Below are 25032 nucleotides of genomic sequence, written 5' to 3'. Positions count from 1 at the left end.
ATTGTCGGGGCACAAAGTTTCAAATACCGGCTCCATGGCCATTGTTTGGTCTTCACAACTGAGCTACTTGCCCTCTACCAGGCTGTTCTTTACATCTGCCGCCACCGACATTCTGCTTATGTCATCTGGTCCGATTCCCTGAGCGCCATCCAGAGCCTCAGTGATCCGTATCCGGTTCACCCTTTCGTGCACCAGATCCAATGCTCTCTTCAGCAGCTGGTGGACGACGGTTCTCCGGTTAGCTTTATGTGGGTTCCTGGCCATGTCGGTATCCTTGGGAATGAAGATGCAGATGCCGCGGCCAAGGCTGCGGTCCTCCAGCCTCAGACAGCTACTTGTTGTGTCCCTTCATCAGATTGTAGCAGGGTCATTTGTCAGCGCATTTTATCGCTGTGGCATGCCAATTGGGCTGCACTTACGGACAACAAGCTTCGGGCCTTGAAACCTCTCCCCACGGCTTGGACGACCTCTTCACGCCCTTCTCGGCGGGAGGAGGTCATTTTGGCCCGGTTACGAATTGGACACTGCCGGTTCAGCCACCGCCATCTGCTGACGGCTGCGCCGGCGTTGTTCTGCTCATGTGGGCAATTGCTGACGGTCCGCCACATTTTAATGTCCTGTCCGACTTTTAACACACTGCGTCTTGATCTTGGCCTGCCATGTACTCTGGATGCCATTTTAGCGGATGACCCAGAAGCAGCTGCTCGCGTTCTTCGTTTTATCAACTTGACAAACCTGTCTAAGGACATTTGATTATGCCGTTTTTTTTTAATCCTATGCCTGTCTGTCTTTTATAGTATTGTCCCTTTTCGTTGCTGTTTTAACCTTGTGCCTCGCGGTGCATTCCTAATTTAGTCTGGGCGCTAATGACCATTGTATTTGTGCCCACTAAAACCACACAAAAAGAAAAAGAAAATCCAACCATCCCATCAGCCAGAAACTTGCAGCACTAAGACACGTTCCATAGATTAAACAGAATCCCACTCAGCAAGAGAACTATGAACAAGAAATGAGTACAATCATACAAATAGCCAAGAACAACAGGTATGACACACATGTGATACACAGGCTCAATCAAAAAATAAAAACACAAATACAAAACAAACACATTTTCAGAATACAAAAGAACTCACAAGCTGAAAACTTACAGACACATCCAACAAACACACACAATGACAACACCACACAGAAGAGAACCAGATGGTACAGCATGACCTACGCACATAAACTAACACACAGAGTTGCAAACATCCTTAAGAGACAGGGCTTCAAAATAGCATATAAGCCTGGGCAAACCCTCCAATCACACCTAAGCCAGCCAGCTACCAAGAGGGACAAATTATAACAATCAGGAATGTATAAACTTGAATGTCAAAGTTGTGATGCGGTATACATAGGCGTGACATGCAGGAATTTTGAAACAAGATACAAAGAACATATCAGATGTTGGAAGTATGAAACAAACCATTCCACATTTTGCAGAGCATTTAAAACACCATAACCATCATCCTACAAACATGGAACAAGAAATGAAAATAATGAGAATAAGCAACCGTGACAAACATCTTATACAAACACAAGAAAATTTCCACATCCAGAAAGCCATAGCAGAAAACAAACACGTGATAAATGAACTAACACACATCAGCACAGGCTCTCTACTACACTTAATAAAGGTAATGGTAACATAAAACAAAAAACTCTTCCCCCACACCATCTGGACACAGACACAGACACACACACACACACACACACACACACACACACACACACACACAGCCATAAAAAACACACAGCACAAAAAAATTATATCACACCAAAACACACACACACACACACACACAAATACAAATGCATACACGACAGATCACAGATATTTCAATAATTGTTTTTCCGCCCTAAAAAAAAAAAAAAAAAAAAAAAAAAACGAAGAAAACGACTCTTGACCTATCCTCACAGCTTTAATTCTGCCAGTACCTCTTCTCCTACATTCCAAACTTCACAGAAGCTCTTCGACAACTTTGCAGAACTAGCACTCCTGGAAGAAAGGATATTGAGGAGACATGGCTTATCCATAGCCTGGGGTGATGTTTTCAGAATTAAATTTTCATTCTGCAGCGGAGTGTGAGCTGACATGAAACTTCCTAGCATATTAAAACTACGTGCTGGACCGAGACTTGAACTCGGGCACTTTGCCTTTCACAGGCAAGTCCTCTACCATCTGAGCTACCCAAGCATGACTCACGACCCATTCTCACAGCTTTAATTCTGACAGTACCTCATCTCCTATCTTCCAAACTTCACAGAAGCTCTTCTGTAGACATTGCAGAACTAGCACTCCTGGAAGAAAGGATATTGTGGTGATAGGCTTAGCCACACCTTGGGGGATGTTCCCAGGCAGAACCAGGAATTTCGTACAGCAAGGACAACTGTCAGTGACGTGGTAAAGAACAGCCTGTTCCATGTAGAGTACCAACCAGGTGCCCATGGGAACTGGCGGATGGGGGTGGGCAAACAACTGCCATGCGGGCAGTCAGCCAGCCAGACCATAGCCTATGTGATCATACTGCCCCAGTTGAATGGCTACAGGTAGTGGCTCACACATATGCAGAATGTGTACAATAGGGCAGTCTGGTGGGTAATCTACACTACCTGCACATGCCTGCAGGTCAACTGACAGGCACTCCCAGGTGTGTGTGTGTGCCCTATGCAGCACATTGTCATGCCTATAAAACACACACACACACACACACACGCGAACTAACTAACTAACTATGCTTCAAAGAAGCTCCGCCACTCTATAAGCACATGCCGCTGCTTGGATCGGTCAGTGTAAAATTCTTCAGCAACAAGCCAATACTACCATTACAATTAAGTGAAGTCAATTCTGCACAGATGCTACTATTAAACCAGAAAATGAGGAGCAACAATGGCACCTTCTGTTGTGAACAGGACATAGAAACTCACCTGAAAATGGTGGTTTATGTTGAAAAGTAGATAAGTGCTATAACAATTTTTTACAGAAAGAAATGAGTCGTGGCAAACATTATAAAAGGATAAGTAAGAAACAATTGGTCAAATGTATAACGTACTGCCATATGTGCATTTAATGTGAACATTGTTAACTACAAACAAGAAGTATTTACTGAGGATGAACTTGTGATCATTCAGAGGTTTAACGAAGACTTGCTGGGCACATAAGAAATCCAATTCAGTAATTTTAAAAGAAATAAAGGAGAAAAAACCTTTTGGTTAGTATTTAGGAGAGAAAAAAAGTGTTTTTTAGTTACTTTCTTAGACATGTAGACCTTGGGCAAGAAAGACAAAGGAAGGCCACAGCAGAAAATAATAGTAACAAAAAGTTGATATCATGAAGTAGATATCAGAACAAAATAGAGAAGAACAATGACAGTAACAATGCATTAGCAGCAATGGATGGTAGTAATGTTAACTGTCTGCCCTCGGGCTACAAGTACACATAACACGACTGCTCACGTCATCTGAAGAGGAATACTACCCCAGTCTTGAAAATGTACCATGAGTCCGTTTATTCCAGAATGAGTCCTTTCTTCAAAGTGTGTGCTGGTACCACAAGCTATGCAGGGGAACTTTCGTGAAGTTTGGAAGGTAGGAGAGAGGCAACTGAAGTAGATATCAGAACAAAATAGAGAAGAACAATGACAGTAACAATGCATTAGCAGCAATGGATGGTAATAATGTTAACTGTCTGCCCTCGGGCTACAAGTACACATAACACGACTGCTCACGTCATCTGAAGAGGAATACTACCCCAGTCTTGAAAATGTACCATGAGTCCGTTTATTCCAGAATGAGTCCTTTCTTCAAAGTGTGTGCTGGTACCACAAGCTATGCAGGGGAACTTTCGTGAAGTTTGGAAGGTAGGAGAGAGGCAACTGGCAGAAGTAAGGTGTGAGGACAGGTCATGAGTCATGCTTGGACAGCTCAGTCTGTAAAGGGCAAGATGGTCTCACATTCGAGTCCCCATGAGACACACAGTTTGAATTTGGTAGAAAGTTTAAATCCATTATTGTTTAAAATATTCACCATGTGAACACACTTATTTAGAGAATGCAGATTTAACCACATCAAGGTTTCAGGACGAACACTTCTCCTGAACCCAAATAAGCATTAGAGTAACTTAAAAATCCACAGCCAGGCTTAACAGATTTGGTTTCTGTAGTTTTTCACATAAAGAAAATTCAAAATGACATTGTCATGGCTCAAATAGAGGCCACCTGATTTGTGGTAGGAAAGGGAAAAAGTCAACTCTTCCTGTTCATGTTGATGAGGCAAATGATATTGGTTGACAATAAAACCTTGAAATGACGTGAATATCATTTAGTCATAAACTGAAAGGTCTATCTAACATTACTGTCGAAACACTGAAGTTGTATTTCAATTATTTCTTTCATTTTTTATTCAGTTCTAAAAATAGTTAAGGATCCAACCAGTAGAAAGAACTTTTATGAAGGCACCTCTTATAAAGCATCTGTATTGGCTGGCACAACCACCACCTTTAAATACTGACGTGCTCAATGGACTTGCATCAGTTTACAAGTGTTACACTTGTTGCTGTCGTGAGAAACATGTGGAGAAGGTAGCTTTCTTGGGATAATGTAATTTTATATCAGATCTCTGTGATATTAATGTATCAGGATGGATCTGGAGGATGTTATTGTATTTAACTATGTGGTATGTCTGTTCTAGTTTTTTCTGTTACACGTTTTTAAGTTCTTTAAAACATTACTTTCATGATGTTTTGTGTTAAATTACACAATAAACATATCCTATTGATTGAGCTTCTGGAAAATGGAAAGTAAGAAAGAAACAAGTAATTCTATATTTTGACAGCCAGGAAATTCTTGTAAATTTTGGAGCTTGCAGATTGTGCACATGGCTTTTGAAAACTGGTATTATGGATAGTGAAAACTAGAGAAGCTGCAGTAACAGTAACTTTGATATTTGACGTTTTTTATCGTGATCAGTAAAACCTTATTTCTGTGTGTACAGCTGGGTTAGTTATCTGTGTTTTGCACTTTTTGTTGGTTGTTTTCCCCATTCTTCATTCTTCTTCATCTGCATTCAGTCTTCACGTTCTCAAGTTTTCCTCTTTCTCCCTTCAGTCAATGCATGTATGTGTTCCTTTTTGTTTATCCATCATAATAATAGGCTACAAAGAGGAAACTTTGATTCAAAATATGTAAGTCAGTATTTTTGTGTGTATTTCATTCACACTTCAGAATAACATATCTTTAACCTCTTGTTATTGATATTTATCAAATGATTACATTATGTTATGTTATTGAGCTCATTGCAATTCAACAGTGTTCTTTTATTTTGCCAGGAAGCATAATGGCTGTCACAACATCTGATCCTCATGCACAGAATAAAGTTAATCGGTTTGTTGGCATATGTATCAGCAGAAGTGGATGCGGCCTAAGAGCGTCATTCATTCTTAGGAATGTTGTTGATCATCAAGGTAATATCTAAGGTTGTGTATTATATTTAAGCTAAATCCAAAATGCATTTCCCATAAAAGTTTCAGTTTTTTTTTACACATCTGGTTCCATAGGACCAAATTGACGTGCAAATCTCCAAGGTCATGGAATGTGTCAGTACATGAAACTAGAATATGAAAATAATAACAGAAAAAATAAAATGTTTATGAACCCAAATACAGACAAACCACAAGTTTATGTAAACACAGTCAACAATATAACACAGGAATCAGATTAATTTTTCAATGAACTCTTTGACAGAATAGGAGTGACCCATGAGAGAGAGCTTCATTTTGGATTTGAAAGAGTGTGAATTACTGCTAAGATTTTTGAATTCTCGTGGTAGCTTATTGAAAATGAATGTAGCAGTATACTGCAGACTCTTTCTGCAGAAGAGTCAAGGAAGTGCGGTCCAAATGCAGATTGGATCTCTGCATAGTATTAACTGAGTGAAAGCTGCTGATTCTCTGGAATAAGCTGATATTATGAACAAGAAACGACAGTAAAGAATATAAATATTGAGAGGCCAGTGTCAGAATACCCAGACTAATGAACAGGGGTCGACAAGAGGTTCGCGAACTTAACACCACTTACTGCCTGAACCACCCATTTCTGAACCAAAAATATCCTTTGCAAATGGAAAGAGTTACCCGAAAATATAATACCTTACATCATAAGTGAATAAAAATAAGCAAAGTAGACTACTTTATGTTGTGTTGAATTATCGCTTACTTCAGATACCGTTCGAATAGTAAAAATGGCAGCACTAAGTCTTTGAACAAGATCCTGAATGTGGGCTTTCCATGACAGTTTACTATGTATTTGAACACTAGAAATTTGAGCTGTTCAGTTTCACTAATCATATGACCATTCTGTGAAGTTAAAATGTCAGGTTTTGTTGAATTGTGTGTTAGAAACTGTAAAAGCTGAGTCGTACTGTGATTTAATGTTAGCTTATTTTCTACAAGCCATGAATTTACGTCATGAACTGTATATCTGAAGCAGTGCCAGTGTTGCACACAGCACATTTTACTACAATCAGCAAACAGAAATATTTTAGAGTCACCTGTAATACTAGAGGGCTTATCACTTATATAAATAAGGAACAGGAGTGGCCCCAGGACTAATCCCTTGGGACCTACCATCCCACTCTGATCCCACATCATAGACATTCTCAACACTGTGGATAATGACCTTTTTCTATCTGTTGTGAAAGTAAGAGGCAAACCAATTGTATCCCGCAATGGTCCAACTTCTACAGCAATATTTTGTGATCAACACAATCAGATGCCTTAGTTAAATCAAAAAAGATGCCTAGCATTTGAAACCTGTTGTTTAATCCATCCAGTACCCCACAGAGAGAAGAGAATATAGCATTTTCAGTTGATACACAACTTCTAAAATCGAACTGTACAATTTGATAGCAAATTGTTTGTAATAATTGACATAGAAATGGGTCTAAACTTGTCTACATTATCCCTTTCCCCCTTTTATAAAGCAGCTTGACTAATGAGTGCTTTAATCATTCAGGTAGGGCTAACATGTGCAGTACAGTACTTTAATATTCTGATAGGCACTCCATCATATCCATGAGAGTCCTTAGTCTTCAGTGGTTTGATCATTGACTGTATCTTCCCCTTTGTCAATATCACAGAGGAGTATTTCAGACATCAGTCTCAGAAAGGCATTTTCCAAGAGAGTTATATGATTCCCTGTAGAAATGTTCAGAAAGTGATTGTTAAATACTTCGCATATATATGACTTACCAGTAAAACAGAAATATTTTTAATTTGAACTGACATTATATTGTCACCCTTGTGCTGCTGACCAGACAATTCCTTCATGACTGACCATATAGTTTTAATTTTATCCAGTGAATTTGGTATTCCATTTGCATACCATATACTCTTTGCCTTCCTAATAACATTTTTAGCTTCTTACAATATTGTTTGTCATGGGCTACTGAAGCTCGATTGTGACTACTTCTAACATTTTGATATAATTCCCACGTTGTGCTACATGATTCCTTTATCCCACTAGTCAGCCACACAGGCTGTCTTTTACTGCTAGTACCCTGTTTGTAACTTTCTGATGGAAAGCAATTTTCAAAGAGCACGAGAAATGTGTTTATTAAGGAAAGCATTATATTTGTCACCTGTGTTATCAGCACCATGAACATCTTGCTACTCTTGTTGCGTAACAAAGTTTAAAATACTCTCTTTTTTGCATTGGATTAGCTTTTCTACATAGTTTGTAATTCTGTGTATCCTTTGTTTGAGTACAAAACCTTTTAGTGTTGAAATTTGTGTGTCATGGTCTGAAAGGCTTCACTCTTTTACTAACAGAATGCCCATGTAATAATGAAGAATGAATAAAAATATTGTCTATGGTTGTGCTACAGTTCCCCTGCACCCTGGTTGGAAAAAACCCAGTCTGCATCAGATCATACGAATTTAGGAGATCTACCAACATTCATTTTCTTGCACAATCACATATGAAATTTATATTGAAGTCAACCACACATAACTAATTTTGGCACTTCCTATAAAGTGAGTCAAAAACCCTCTCTAGCCTCAGCAGAAATGCTCTGAAGTCAGAGTTAGGGAATCTATAAATAACAAAAATTAAAAGTTGTTTCAGTAAATTGAGGTGCCCCTGCACAACATTCAAATACCTGTTCAGTGCATTGCCATGATATGTCTATGGACTAAAATAGAATACTGTTTTTTATGCACATGGCCACTCCCTCACTCCGCAAAGAACTTGGAAAACAGCCAGCTAATCTATATCCTGGTAAAGGAAGCCTCTAAATTGTCGTATTATTTAGGTGGTGCTCCGATATACCAATAATGTCGGAGTCAACATCTAAAAGCAGTTCACTAACATGATCTCTAATACGTCTTATATTTTGATGAAAAATGCTGATTCCTTCACTACTTGGCTATCTGACCTCCTGTGAAGGCGATTCCCTTGTTAGAGGGACTTCCTTTAAGCAGGGATACCTATCAGCTGACTTCAATCTAAAAGAGGTGCAGCTCTAACACCAACTACCGCAGGAATTTTCCCATGAGTGATCTCACTGCCACACACTACACTGCCATGTATATGCTTTGCCAGCCTCCCCTTCCCATACCTATTGAGTTGTAGGCCATGCTTAATGAAACTCTATCTATTGTTGACTCAACTGGCACCACTGCAATTTGAGCCATGCCCTCCGCCATCAGCACATTCTCCAGTCCCGTGTTAACATGCCTAACAGCAGCTTTAAGATGAGGCCGATCATGATGCTGAAACATCTGTACGAAGTGCACATTAGTGCCACCAGTTTGAGTAGCTATCTTTACCAGGTCACCACCTACATCATATTCCCCGTCTCTACCACGACTGTTCCCAGCTTCATCCACAATCACTATCTGATCCTCCTTTGTAAAATTCCACATAACTCCCCTATGTTAATAGTCACCTGAACCAACCATGCACTTGGCTTCATAATGCTGGCGACTGGTACTCACTCCCCAACACTTCCTGCAACTGCTGGCCAACATCTCTGCTATGTGAACTGCCTAGCGACAGAACCTTGTTCTTTCTATTAGAATTTGCAACTGACTTAGGTTCCCTAACTGCTGAGGACTGCTGTATATTTCCTACACCTACGAGAGGCTCCTTTCCACTAAACTTGGACGATTGATCAAATCTATTGGTTATATGCAAAGTACAACTGTCTGAAGATCTCCTCCTCATAGCTGCCTTCTTACCAACTGCCAGTTCCCATTCCACAGTACCTTTCACTCTCCTCAACCTATCTAGTTCCTCCTTTGCATTTTGTAACTGCACCTTCTAACAACCCTACCACAACAAAGGTCAGCATTTAATAACGAGTGTGGTGTTGCTCACGCTGCTAAATACTGCATTTTCAGGCAACAACAGTCATATTATGTGGCAGGTGTCATTAGAGCACAGTTAATAAAGTCATTTCGGTAGTAATGAAAAAACGAGGCACTCATCTTTTTGTGTTTCCCTCGCTGGTCTCATATTATCATGGCTCAATCGTTGAAAATCTAGGTGATTATGATTCCAAGCTCGGACGCAAAGAGGCCTAGATTTTATTCTGCTATATTCAAAAGTTTTGTAGATGCGCTTCTCAAACCATTCTTGGAGATTAAACCTTTCAAAGTTAGCACAATGGTGATGTAAAAAAATAATCAGCACTCCGAATTTAAGTTACACTTCCTTTCAACTGCTTTTATTGCAATATCATGTATCACACAAAACATCACTTCACAATACAAAACATACTTGAAAACATCTTCTCCACATTTTATAAGCCAACTATAATATGTGTCTTTCCAACATGACGTCCAAGACTTGACCTTTTCAAGGTCCGACTCTCTAACAACTTAACAACTAACTAATAATCGCTTACGCGCCCAAAAATCAGTTACAAGTACGTCAAAGATCATAGTGACAAAAGAAAGAATACACATAAGAACAATATCATTGCAATATAAACATATCGATATATCACAAATGAAATCAAATCTGAATGTTGTCTCAGAAATATGTTAAGTAGTTAACAGAAACACAGTAAAATATAGCTGGTATCGAGAGGTTCAGGTGAGGTGCCGTAATGGTTGTGTAATTCAAGTACCATTACAACCTGAAGGGCAGAGATTTTGTGCTCCTGCTCCTCTATCAACTTATTTCTGCTTCAGATTCCGTATTTTCAGGAGAGGATCTCATTTGAATGTCCAGTAGCTCCCCTCTGCATATGACAAAGTCCACACTTCTCAGTAATGGTAAAATTTTAACATTTACTGAAGAAACAAAATGTCTATGTTACGTAAGTTCAATTGCAACAGTAGAACGATTTAAAAAAACTAGCAATAGTGATCTACCACTAAACCGTAACTAATATCAGTACCACAAAAACTTCACACAATTTCTTATCTAAAACTAAAAATTCAAGCAACTACTGACTGGAACAATGGACGAAATTGAACCTAGTGAAATGTTTCACAACAAACAATAAGAAACGTCAGCTGAAAACTGCATACTAAATTTAATACATGACTTCAGCGCATAGACAACTCTATAAAACACAATGGTCGAAAGTTTGTTAAACCATTATTTCATCAGAAACAGCACAAGACACCATTGAAAACTACTAAGTTTAGTAACCGAATAACAGTGCACAAACAGCTTTGTCCGAACTTAAGAACCACTACAGTTGGAACTGCACACTGTGAAATGTAAACATACCACTAATATTTAGATGAACGACTGAAAACTACTAAATTTAATATTCGAATTCAGTGCACTAACAACTCTGTCAGTACTTAGCTTTAGAACAGCTACAGCTGCAACTGTACACCGTGAAATGTAAACACAGTGCTGAGAGACTGTGATGAATGATGTAAGCACACTTACGAATAACGGACCACTCATATCAGTAACACAAAAAGAATGATTGAGATGAATGGAAATCCACTAATAAGTTACTTTTAAACAAATATTAATACCAATAATCTTTAAAATAAGTATCTGAAATATAAAACATTATAAATAATTGCCGAGTGATTTGAATAGCAATCCAGCACATGTGACACATTTATTGGGATAAATTTACATGTCCATGAACTGCTAAAGATAAGGAGTATCTTTGGCATGACAAGTATTGAACTACATATTCACCACTGACTGTAAGATTGCAGCACTAGCAGTTGATGGCTATGATAATTAATCTGTAATAGTACATCTTTCACAGCCGTATTAGAGAAAAGTTTCATTTTTATGGAGGTGAGGGAAAAACTATAATTGTATAAGGCAATCATTGCTAGATATTGTATCTAAAAACCAAACTATAATTTCAATAAATTGTAATAGAACATTTATAGTTCCATTTGGATTCTGAAATTGTAGAAGCAGACTGTTTAAGAAAACTTCGAGGTGTGAATGTTAAGAGATGATAACTTTAAGCTGTATTGCCAGGGCAAAAGGAGAGAAAGTTGACATCTGCTCCCTAAAAGTAGAAGTTGTTGCAGGCCAGTAACAGTTTTGGATATAGACAATAATTTGTCTATCAGTGTAACTGAGAGAGAGATACATTTCATGTACTCGATTGTACAGAACAGTAAATGCAAGTAAAATGTAATATACCTTTTCAAGTAATGAATGGTTCCAAAACCTCTCCCCTCATTTTTGATAAGTGACTGACAAGTTGAAGCCTTCAGCTTACAGACACTAAGATGGTTTTGAAAACAGTTTCTTTAAAATGTTATGTAGTAATTGCAGTTTTATGATGAAATATAGCACATACACAACTTTTTAATGAGAATAACTATTGTATGATAATCATACAATCATTACATATTGTGCACTTACACAAGGAAGTGTCTGTTACTGATGGAACACACAATTGACAAGGAACATCTCTTGATATTTGAAGGGAGAAAATGCACACTTGTAAGATATCACCACCAGCAGTTGACCCTGCGCGAAAATTTGAGCCATAATTTTGATAGTATGCACTTGTGACCTACAGAATGAATGTACACTTTTAAATTTCATGCACATCTGTTGTTTCTCACTCACTCCACCCCATGAAGTTGCTCAATGCCTGAGTGTGAAGTATTGTACAGTGGAATAAAAAGAGGTTTGTGAAATACTGCTGAGGCGTTGGCAACATGCCATGTTTACTATGTCTATGTGCGCAGTTTCCAACCCATAGCTTATGCCAGAGATATTTTTGTTTTATGTATGTTTACGATGCAGTTCACAAACACAGTGTAAATTAGTGAAATGAATGTGTGTCATTAAAGAAGTAACAGACTAGCACTATTTCAGTATTAAAACCACTGTTATGACTTATTTTATATCGTTTTTAAAGCTGACGGTGGTAAAGCGAAGTACATAAGCAGGAGATGTGCTATTCTTCAATACGATTGGTATGATTAAATTGTAAATCAAAATATTAATTCTTAATATTTTGACTGCCAATCGCATCAGCTCATGAAACATGAAAATTGTGGTGTACTATCAATCTCTACATGTAATGGGTACATTGTCTCCTGATTGTAAATAGAAACCACGTATATTAACAGCCTTGATCGGACTTGATTGTGTAGCGAGGAACATTCAGTTTCGACAAGCTGTTGCAAGGTGGCAGCTGTTTGTTCAGTATGTAAAGAAATGAAAGACATGGCTTCATGTTGTCCTACAGACAGTTAAATTTTTCATGAATTGGAGTAAGATTTTGTCGACAACAGCAAGGAAGACGATATCGACTGTAGATCAGGATCCCGACTTTGCGCAAGAAGAATTGTATCAAACTTCAAGTGAGTATTTCTCATTTTGATTTTGCAAACCGTTCGTTGAAATTTTGGGTTCCTTTCTGATATTTCTTCAGTGTCTAGACCATAAAGCAATTTCTCAACTTTTTATAAGCCAACAGGAAAGCGAGTGCAGGGAAAATGTGCATAAAACCTTGTTTCAGTGTGTATCACACACAAAATCATACTATGTAAAAAACATGTGTAATGATTTGAGATATATATATAATCCAGAAGACACAATTTTGGACTTTAACAAAAAGTTATCATCACAGTTAAATGTTGACCAGTTTTATTAATAAAAATATTGAAACCCCATTAAAAAGGGCTGGCATGCTAAGAAATGGCAATGTCTACGTGGCTGGCAGTCAAAGTGTTAAGTTGCTTAGGTTTCCTCATTTTGCTTTTGAGCCCTATATGCAGCTGCAGAATATCAATATGAGAATATGGTTAAATAATATTGAATGTATATGTTAGTGAGTCTGCAATTGTGCACCGCACTCACATTACTCATCTATTCTTTGCACAGAATAATGTGTGTTCTTGAACAAGGTTTCATAACATATTTGGCAGATGTGTTTACCTCCTCCCTCCTCTTCCCTCGCCTTCAATATCCCGTGAACAGGAGAACTCTGGTTGTCACTTCGCTGTACAGTACTTTGTGCTCAAGCATTAGGTGGCTGTAGTGTGGCAGAGCCAGTGACAAATAACTGAGTCACACAAAATTTAAAAGCTTTACATTCAGAAGGTCGTGCTTACTATCAGAAAATTATTGACAAAATTTTCATGTGGGACTGATTACTTGGTCTGGTCTCTTGCAAGTGTACTTTTTCTCTTTAAAATGTGAGGTCGAGTTGATGTTTCCTTGTGAGGAGTAAAAGGACAAGAAAACATTGTATGTATAATTTTGAAGAAAGATTGTGAAGAGATCACAACAAATGGGTTATTTCGAATTTCAAATATGCTGATGAGACTGTTGCCATAATAGATAAATTATCTGTCACTCAGTGTTCACAATAAACTGCCTAGTTAGAGGCAGTGAAAAGTTTGACTTATTTATTAACCCTGTCAAGACCAAAATAATAGTATTCCCTAAAAGAGAACATCATTTTGTACCAGCAGTCTGATTCAAAGCGAGAGATAAAATCCAGAATTGAACAGACCAGGAAACAATTCATCAATAAGAAAAATATCTCCACAAGGCCAGACATCTGTTAGCAACTGTGAACTATAATCATTTGTGGCTAGATATTCTCTGTTTTCCTTTATGGATGCGAGAGTTAAACCTTGAGCCCAAGTAAAAAAAATTGAGGCATTTTAAATGTATATGGCATATACCCTGCATATTGAAGATACCAAATGTCGAGGTCCTTCATTGGATTTATAAATTTATAAAATTTTAAATAAAAAGGAACCAGTATCTGAGATCTTCCATGAATGCCAAGAGATTTCAATTATTACAACTTATTATACAAGTGAAGATACACTCCGAATGGTCTAGTGGAAGAATGGCTGCAGTACATTCAAAGATAGCACAATTCAGTCAGAACCAGCTTTCCATGCTGCACAGTCAGTATCAGAGCTAGCTGGGTGGATCACCAGCCTTCACTGCTGAACATTTCACAATGATTCGCCCCTTACTTTGACCCCATATTCTTGTTACATTGCGTGACGAACACTGATGAGTTGTACCACGCCAAAATCATGGAAATGTGTACTTTTAATTTGTGTATGATTTTTGTATTTTAGTTGAAAAGAGGGTGGCACCTTTGGTAATATTTAAGATAGAGGTTTTTCAGGTATTTTTTGGCGAGTGTCAGCTTTGAAGAGTCACAGAAACAAGACCATAATTGCATTAACAATTTCCTTTGCGTAGTTTAACGATACAACCATTATCTATTTACAGGAGGATTTCCATTGCTTTCAGATTAGGTGTTTTGTCATAATAATGGTGGATGTAGATTGCCGCAATTTTCCTAATAGTGATATGTATATATGAACAAGGTGAAAATTGTAAATTTTGGCTTTTTTGCCTTTCATAGCAGTCATGTTTTTATGCAAATAAATGTCCATTAAGTGCTAATATCACATATTTCATTTATTTGCTATTGTCATTGTGCACATTGTGCTCATGTATGCTATGCTGCCAGACCTCTGAACAATATTTCCATTCATTGCTCTTTGTTGTAGTGGTTACCTCAGGAATTTCCATCACATAGGAAGCACTTGAGATGCCATTCATTGTTGTGTATTCATGTGAGACAATGCTCGTAACATAATTAGTTGCTTTGCACTTGTGTGAAACCGTACATCATTTACAGAGTCATGAAAAGTCCACGGTGGTCAGTGTGGATGCTTACTTTGAGGCCAAAAAAGAACAGTGGGCAAGCAGTTCCATATTACAGCCAGTAAAGAATTTCTCTAAGCATGTCCAATGTAACCTGAATGACCCATTCCAGGATGTTGAATTGGAAGAGGAGGAGCAGAAGACGAACTTCATCGCTGGTGGCTCCCAGCTCTCCAAACCTCACACCTCGTGAATTTTATCTGTGGGGTTGCTTAAAGGTCTTGAAGTACGTGATACTGCATTGTTGACACTGTGAATTCAATAACAAGAGCCCTGCTTCATGTGTGGCAGTAAACGAGCCATCATTTTGATATTTGTCGTGTAGCATGTGGTGTTCACATTGAATGTATATAAATTTGAACTTTTCTCTTTCCAGGAAAATTGTAATTGTGTTTGTATCTTTTGTAGTCTGGAAGCAATAAATGGTTGAAACCTGCTCCTTCTTTTTGAATAGCCCCATATTCATACACCAAACAAAAGTAGACATTTCCACGATTCCAGCAAGATATCACACATTGTGTTCATCATGTGATGTAACCAGAGTATGAGCTCAGTCAGGGATGAACCATTATGAAATGTATAATGAAAATGGTACCTGAGGAAGAGGAGGGATGAGAAAGAAACGAGAAGAATGTAAACATTTCATTTTTTGTCATGGATTAACCGTATTTACCCGAGTATAAGATGAGCCTGACTATAAGAAGACCCCCCATTTTTAAGAAGCTCCTCGAGAAAAATTTATTTTTTAACATGTTCTGACTAAACAAAATTGCAAACTTTGACTGAAGTAAGTGATCTGCCCAAAAAAGTTAGCATTACACCTATTCTATATTTATGCCATTTACTGTCTACAATTTGCTAATACAAGGAGAAATAAAATAAACAAAAGGAAATTGTTTACATTAATTTTTATGTTCACTGCCTTTTTTTGTTTACTTAGCCTGTTGTCTGTGGTATTACTATTTTTGATTATTGTCATCATCACCAAAACGATCATCTGTGAACCTTGTATCACTGTTTTCACAAATATTTGGCTGTTTCTTCTGAATATGTTGCAATTTCTCAGGTTGTGGTTACTGTGGGACATGAGAACACAGCTGTTTTTTTCTTAACACGTAGTGGACTTCGCTTCTATACTGACATGAGAACATTACAATGTCTCATGTCTACAAACATATCGACTGCCCTGCTGCTCTCTCATTGGTTGTGTAGAACCAGCAGCTAACACATCCCCCTTGTTCCTGTCATACCTCATGGTTAGCATCGACAAACGCATAAGTACACCACTGCTCCCCGCCATCTCCTGCAGAAATGTACGGTATTGTTGAGTACTTATCCAGTTTTAAAGTCAATATGATTCAGAGTGCAAATGGATTCAGGCAAGCTGAAGTTTAAGCATGGTAGATGTTCATTATAAGCCAAAGTAGACTGTTCACATTCCCAATGTTTAGCTGCATGATGAAGTTTTTGCCTGCTCAACGCTCTCCTCCCCTCACTGATCATAGTTATCAGCCAAGCTGGGTCATTGTGCCCTGTCGAGCTTTTCGTAATGCTGTGCTTGAGCAGGAGTGAAACATGGACAGTAATATTTTCTACGGTGCAGGTGACATGTACAACACCAACCAATACCTAAATAAAAGATCACGATCACTATTCGGTCCAATTCTTGAACTTTCGCTTATCCTGTGATCTAGTGACATCTGTTTGTACTACTCAACAACACCTCTTTCCAGTGTAATTTATTCTCCAACAATTACAGGCAGTTTAATATGATTTATATTTGTTAGACACTTCATTCTGGATTAATTTTCCTTTTCATTTCATCTGAATGTCATCATCTTGTTCTAAAACTAATTAAAATCTGGCAATGATTTTCTCCGGTATTCTAAGATGTGTACAGTGACTGAAATTTTCATTTGCAACACACTTGGTAAATCATTAGTTTCTTTAACCAAATAAGATACTGACTTGGATTAAGAATCAAGTAATGGTTTTTGAAATACAAGAATGTTGCCTTTGAATGTTACCTCTGCTTACGAAGTAGCATAAATGTATGTAGTGTGTGGTCTCCATGCATTTATGAGAACATTATTGCAGACCTGTTCAAATATGACAAAAGTCAGTAAGGTGATAGAATTTAATGTTATTTCCTTCTGCATTTCACAAAATTGTCAGTTTTTAAACAGTGCATTAGACTGTTGCAGTGGCTAGTTCATAGTTTCTCATGTACCTTTTTTGCTAGTGCCGCAAATCAAATGTCTCATGATTGTTCGAGCAAGGTTGATACTGTATTGAGTGCTTCAGTATATTGGAAAATATTGAGCCAATTTGAATGCGAGTATTGTTCGATTTGCCCTACCCTTCACGATTGTTCAAAATAAAGTTCTACAAAACCCCAAAAGTCTAAGCTTCATCTGTAAATATAAGATGACCCCTATATTAATCCATTAAACAATGTAAAAACATTGGCCTAAGCATCAATAGTTTAATCTGCAAATTTAGGATGACCCCGTTTTTATTGAATGACAAATTTGGGAACGAACTCGTCTTACAATTGGATAAATATGGTAAATGTTTTGCAAGTAATGTTTCCTACAAGTTAAACATTGATGCTGAATTCTGTTGTTCTAATTTGTGTATATTTCATTAAATTTTAATTTAAGGTGACAGAAGTTCAGAGTTCTTTTGCTTGCTTTATGCTGTGTTGAAAGAAACAGGTCACCTAAATGTTACACATTGAGTTGCAGACATGCATAACAGAGAGACTATTATGTATTGAGCTTTTGGCCAAAACCTTCTGCACTCTGGCCAAAGTGGTTGGAGATGGTCGTCATGTGTGCATCGTGTGTGTGTGTGTGTGTGTGGGGTGGGGGTGGGGGGGGGGGTGTTCGGTCGAAAGCTCAGAGCGCGAGTCTTTTTGTTGTGTCTGTCTGCAACCCAACATGTCATCTTTATGGTAAATATGTCATTTCCATAATTGTTGATATTCTAATCTGGAATTTCCATTGTTTCATTCTAAAATGTTGTTTAGTTAGAATGAATAGGACATGCAGATTCATGATTTTGTTTTATCTAATTCTGAACATTAAACCAGTATGTTTGGAAAGAATTCTGTATTCATGAATGTCAAATAATGCTTACATTTCATTTTAGGTGTGGAGATAATGTATGACATGTACAACCCAACTATTCACAAAATTGAAGTTTTAAGACTTGAAAAACGATTGGATGAGGAGTTGTTTTATTTGAGAGATGCACTACCAGAATACAGCACATTCTCATTTAACATGGAGGCTGAAGTGCTACCAGAAGGGGCACCTGTGCCAATAAACCCACTGAAGGTAAAATGTTTGTTAATTGTATTGTTAACAAAAGGAAAGTTTAAGATATTATTACAGCACTACATCTTTTACTTTTTTGGGTGCTTGTGTTCCAGTCTGTGTGTCTATATAAGGAAGATTATGATTATTGTCTGCAAATTTAAGAACTAATTTCCTGAACTTAAACAATTCGTATGGATCATAACCAGGGGTATCTTTTGAGACATTGCTGAATTCTGTTACTGGTTCATTCAGTACTGTGGTTCGAAGCCATTGAAGTTGCAGTTGTGTTATAATTTCAGAAAATCAATTTTGTTTTCAAATAGAGAAATGTTAGACATTTTTAAAGTACATCAATTTGTAAAAATAATACAGAGCTGTAATCCTGGCATTAGATATTGACATATTGTAGAAAACAATGCATAAGCAGTAGAAAAGTTGCTTTGGATAACTCGATGAGATAATATGCTGCAAAGTGTAACAGATGAGGCTCAGATAGGTACTAGTCATTATTTGTATCCTCCTCCTTCCCTAATATGCCACCAGTCATACAATCCTTTGATCATTACTATTTTCACCTCATCTTCCTTTTTGATAGTCTACATTTTCTTCTTTAACACTTATTGTCTTTTTCTTTCTGGTTTTTCTGTCATTTCTTTTCGCACATCGTTGTGTGATAGTCAGAGGAATGTATCTCCAAAACCACAATTTTTTACTTTTTTAACATGTGTTCTCACGGTAATCAATTGTATCTCATGTCAAAATTGCATGTGTCTATCTCTTCTCCTGATAGGAATAAGATGCTGTGTATCTCCAAGTTGCGAATTTATTTTAGTGACAGATAGACGTATTGACACTTGTGTTCTTTTGCCATGAAGAAGTATGTAATAGCTTTTGGGAACAGTAAAATGTATGGTCACCAGAGGTGGATACATATGGGGGCTGAGTGGGGTCCCCTACCTCCCTCCCCTTGCGGGGCCACTCGCATTGCCACCAGCGCTGTCCCTGCCAGTCAGCACGCAAGCTATTCATTCGTTTCTTTCATCAGTTGACTCAACTAAATCAAATTATCGAGTAGTTGTACTTTCTTATGTAGCATGCGTGTTCGCATCATCGAATTTAATACGTTTCTGTCTGGCACGTAGGTGGCTAACACATACCTACAAGAAAAGTCACAGCCATTCTAGTGATCTCTTATACATTATTCTATCTGGCATTGGTTTGAGAAAAGTAACAAATATTCTGCTGTTTTCTTGTCCAGAGGACATTCGATATGTAGCGTTATAAATACGGACTATTCGTCGAATAGGAAGCTAGTTTACATTCAGAAGCAGAAATATTAAGACTGAAGAATGAATAAGTAAAAAGTCCTAAATGCAGCAAGTGCAAGTGTGAAGATTAGTCAAGAGTGAGAGTGATCAGTTGGTTGTGAAGTATTAATAATAGTAATTCATTAGTAATTTATCAGTAAAATTATTGTAACAAGATTTGTAACTATATTTTTACTAATAATGTAACAATAGTTTCCCATACATAACTTGTAATACGAGATAGGTGTAGGAAACTGTTGATGCGTATATCCCTGGTAATAGTGACTTTCGATAAGATTCCTAAAAACACATTGTTACTATATAGGCCCACTATTGAATGCACTAGAAAGGAATGGAATCAACAGTAAAAGTTACACACACATAAATTGCCGGATGATGTCATCATTGGAAACTTGCCCTTATATTATACGTCGCAAGGTACATATTGGCTTGTCGCTTTCACAGTATGTGACTTGATAATTTTTTATTACGGTAAAAGTAAAGGTGGCTCAAGATATCTTACGCGCCCGCTACTTGAAGTTTTTCTGTATCCGCCACTGATTGGCACTTGCATTTTTCGGACTCCTTACTTTGTGAAGTAAATTTGCAAGTGTGATTTAACCCAGCAGAAACCACTATCTGCTTGTTTTGCATAATACAGTTTTCCTGCATTTGTGTGCTGAAAGAGTAGTATGTGTTATCTGGCAGCTAATAAAAGGTCTTGTGATGTCAGGTGGAAATGTCACATAAAGTTTTACTGTTGAATCATTTCTCTGCCCGTCAGCTTTTGGAACAGTTTGTGTATGAGATTTCAAACTATTGCATTTCCCCTGTGAGTATTAGCAAGTGGAGGAACACTAGACAAAACAATGACTGTCCTTTGCAAACATTGTCAGTGTGGTCATATTGCTTCCTTTCTCGTCACATTTTGTGCAGTTTCTCGAAGGACTGACTGTGAAGAGGCTAATGTTAGCATGCACTCGACTGCAAAAAGCATTAAGATCTATGACCCTTCAGGGTGGTATAATGTTGTTCACTCTGCTTGAAAACAAAAGCTGTATGAAGTCACTGAAATTGACCAGAAGAACTTCTTGGTTTTCGGTCCTATGCAGAAGGAATGGTTGAAAAATGAAAATTTACAGTGAAGCAAATAAAGTACAGTGGCTTAAGGTGACAAAGTGTCAATTTTGCAAGTGATATTAACCACATATTATTGAAACATTTCTATGATCAACAGTTCAAAGGTTTTCCAGTTTCCAGAAAATCCCAAAATTCTGATACGGTAGGTATTTCAGCTGGAACCAAAATACCGTGAAGCACTAAAACTTCACAAAGATGAAATAAAACTCCTCATTGATATTTGCTGCTCTTGCATTATCAGTATCACACATTCTGCAAAAGTTTTGAGGAAGAAAAAGCTGGAGATTCAGATAAAGGTGGCCATTAGTGAGAAAGTGAACATTCAGTGTTTGACGTGGTACAAAAATCCACCAACAAGCTTTCATTTTAACTGAAATTGATCTGTTTTTAATGTGGAAACTAATTTTTTATACTGTATTTTCTCATATCTCCAAAGTATAAAAGCTCTAGAGTGATTCGCTTAGGACCATAAGAATGTATCTCCTTAGCACTATATTAAACAGTAAGTAGTGGGTAACCAGTAGTGACTATTTTTAAGCTGTATCATTATGTGACAGCTTTCAAAAATATGTTCTTTAGTGCTGTAGAGATTTTTCAATAAAGTTTGTATTACATCAGTGAAGCATACAAATTACATGTAAAAATACCTTCTTTCATCTTTCCTGTAAAACTGCTAGTGGAGTTACGTTCCTATGATCCTCACAAAGTGAAATGTAACATCTACATCTACATGGTTACTGCCTGGCAGAAGGTTCATCGAACCATTTTCATACTACTTCTCTACCATTCCACTCTCGAATGGCGCATGGGAAAAAGGAACACTTAAATATTTCCTTTTGCAACATGTAACTGAAGGCCTTGTTTTCTATTCATATCTCTCCCTCCCTCCCTGTCCTCCCCCCCCCCCCCCCCCCCACTCTCTGATGGTGTCAGTTTTATTTCTTCTCCATGGATTTTAATTCCATCTCCAAATTTTTCTTTTGTTCCTTTACTGCTTGCTCAATATACAGATTCAATAATATCAGGGATAGGCTACAACCTTGTCTCACTCCCTTCCAAACCACTGCTTTTCTTTCATGCCCCTCGACTCATATAACTGACATCTGGTTTCTGTACAAATTGTAAATAGCCTTTCACTCCCCGTATTTCACCCCTGCCACCTTCAGAATATGAAAGAGAGTATTCCAGTCAACATTGTCAAAAGCTTTCTCTAAGTCTACAAATGCTAGAAATGTAGATTTACCTTTCCTTAATCAATCTTCTAAGATAAGTCGTAGGGTCAGTATTGCCTCACATGTTCCAACAGTAGTCCCTGCCTGGAGATCTGAATGGGGGACTATTTTACCTCCAGAATGTTTTATCCGAAGGGACACCATCATCATTTAACCATAAAATACTAATGGTTGTAGGGTTCAGAAAAGACCCTTTTTTAGGGTAGTGAGGACAGAAAGAAACCAAATTTTGAGAGAGGTGAGGACTGAGACAAACCTTCAGTTTGAGAAAGAAACCAAAAAATATAATTCTAGCTTATTACATCAGCATAAACAGCTATTGGTTAAGAATTTTCAACAGTCAGCAGATATTTTAACTCTACCAAATTTTAACTCAGTCAGTGTGAAATGTCAGCTATCTTTATTGCATCAAAATATTCGAAGACAGAGAAATAAAATTAATGAATTAATTATCTGCATAGACGAATTAGAGTCTTCAAACCCAGCTGACATAATCTGCCTCTCTGAACATCATGTGACCACTGGTATAGAACTTTTAAGTGTTACAGGATTTAGGCTAGGATCTTACTTTTGTAGATCGGAAATGGAGAAAGGAGGAGTTGCCGCACTCATCAGGAAACTGTCATAAATTTAAGAACATAGACATTCGTAAATTTTGCCTAGAACAGCATATGGAAGCATGTACAACAGAAGTAGAATTTCACAAAAAATCCTTCATAATATTAAGTGTATATCGAGCACCTGCAGGTAACTTTAGTCTGTTCGTAAACCACCTTGAAGCTGTACTGGTCCATTTAACAACCAAAAACAGAGAAATAGTGGTTGCTGGTGATTTCAATGTAGATTTCCTTAAAGACTCTCCCAATAGGAACTTATTTGAGTTAGTAACACTATCATTCAACTTAATTCCCACTGTAAAGTTCCCCACTATAGTAGCCAATTGCTCACAAACAGCCATTGATAATATCTTTATAGAAAAGTCCAATGAACAAAATTATATTACAAAACTAATAGTCAATGGCCTCTCCGACCATGATGCAGTTCCTTCTGTTAAATGTTAATACTGAACAGGATATAAAATTTGTTAAATCTGAGCTCAAGAGGGTAATCAATAAGCCAAAAATTGATTATTTTAGGATACTCCTCAGAGACATTCACAGGACTGATGTTTACAATGCTCATGGCATGAATTAAAAATATAAACTTTTGCTAATAAACTGCTTACCTTATTTGAACACTGTTTTCCCCCAAACCCTACCAAGGTTAGAGCAAAGTCTACAAAGAAGCCACGGATTATTCAAGGAATAGGGGTATCTTGTAAAACAAAAAGAAAACTGTGTCTGTCAATCCGAAACAGTTCCGATGTTGATGCTATAGCACATTACAAGAAATACTGCAAAATATTAAAGACTGTAATATGGACATCAAAGCAAATATATTAAAAGGAAAAAATAGTCATATCAGATAACAAAATATACTATATGGGATATAGTGAAGGAGGAGACCGGTAGAACCAGACATGAAGAGGGACAAATAGCATTAAGAGTAAATGATACATTGGTGACAGATGCGTATAGTGTTGCAGAACTTTTTAACAAACATTTTATAACTGTTACTGACAAGATGGGGTTGTTAGGTTCTGTAGATGCTGCTGTGAAATACCTCAGACCAGACATTTCAAGTAACTTCTGTAATATGAATGTGACCCTCACTACCCCAGCAGAAATAATATTCATTATAAAATCTTTAAAATCAAAAACATCTAGTGGGTATGATGAAATATCAACAAAGTTAATTAAAGAAAGTGATTCTGAGTTAAATAACATATTAACCTATCTGTGTAACCAGTCATTTATCAGTGGAATATTTCCTGAATGGTTGAAATATGCTGAAGTTAAGCAACTGTTTAAGAAGGGAGATAAAGAAATAGCATCAAATTTCTGTCCAATGTCACTTTTTCCAGCATTTTCAAAAATTTTAGAAAAAGTAATGTACAATCTGCTTTATAACCATCTTATCTCAAATAACATACTGTCAAAGTCACAGTTCGGATTTCTAAAGGGTTCTGATATTGAGAAGACTATCTATACTTACAATGAAAATGTGCTTAATTCATTTGATAAAAAAATTGCAGGCAACTGCTATATATTTTGTGATCTGTCAAAGGCATTTGACTGTGCAAATCACAATATCCTTTTAAGTAATTTAGAATATTATAGTGTAACAGGAATAGCTGCAAAATGGTTCAAATCTTATATCTCGGGCAGGAAACAAAGGGTGTTATTAGGAAAGAGACATGTATCAAGCTATCAGGCATCATCCAACTGGGAACTAATTACATGTGGGGGGCCCACAAGGTTCCTTTTTAGGCCCCTTCCTTTTTCTTGTGTATATCAATGATCTTTCATCAGTAACACCCCAGATCACATAAGAAACAGATTGACCATCCTTACAGTGGAACAGGCAACCGTAAAAATAGTTTTCCCGTTGGTCAACAGATGTCGCACGCGACGCTACAATGCTAACTGACCTGTCCATGTCGCAGAATCGGCAACGCTGTATCTTCGGTGGCGTGAATGATGCTAATTTGCGTTCGGCTAGAGCGCTGCGCGCAAAATGCATTCGTCACACAGCTGACCGTATCTCATGATCGGCTGTGGTTTTTCCCGAGAATCGAAGAATGTAGATTATCTCCTGTAATTCTACAAACCAAGTTTATTTCTTCTGTAGGGATACTTATCACAATCATATGCGAAATGAAATAAATGAAAAGTAACACACAAACATTTCTCGCGAGTTACTGTTTAAATGCAGACTGTATTGCAGTCGCATAGGT

General features: G+C 37.4%; 1 protein-coding gene across 1 annotated transcript in view; it reads left to right on the top strand.

Annotated features, from left to right (window-relative positions):
• Positions 1-25032, top strand: part of LOC124805046 (39S ribosomal protein L19, mitochondrial) — an 83380-nt gene that overhangs the window by 36758 nt on the left and 21590 nt on the right. Inside the window, exons 3-4 of the mRNA XM_047265470.1 lie at positions 5366-5500; positions 18348-18535. Of these exons, the coding sequence (XP_047121426.1) occupies positions 5366-5500; positions 18348-18535 (323 nt within the window). The remainder of the gene's footprint in view (positions 1-5365; positions 5501-18347; positions 18536-25032) is intronic.

The sequence above is a fragment of the Schistocerca piceifrons genome, chromosome 1 (assembly GCF_021461385.2).
Source record: "Schistocerca piceifrons isolate TAMUIC-IGC-003096 chromosome 1, iqSchPice1.1, whole genome shotgun sequence".
In the NCBI taxonomy this organism is placed as follows: Eukaryota; Metazoa; Arthropoda; class Insecta; order Orthoptera; family Acrididae; genus Schistocerca; species Schistocerca piceifrons.
The sequence above is the reverse complement of the archived record's forward strand: the minus strand, read 5'-3'. Positions and strand labels throughout refer to the sequence as shown.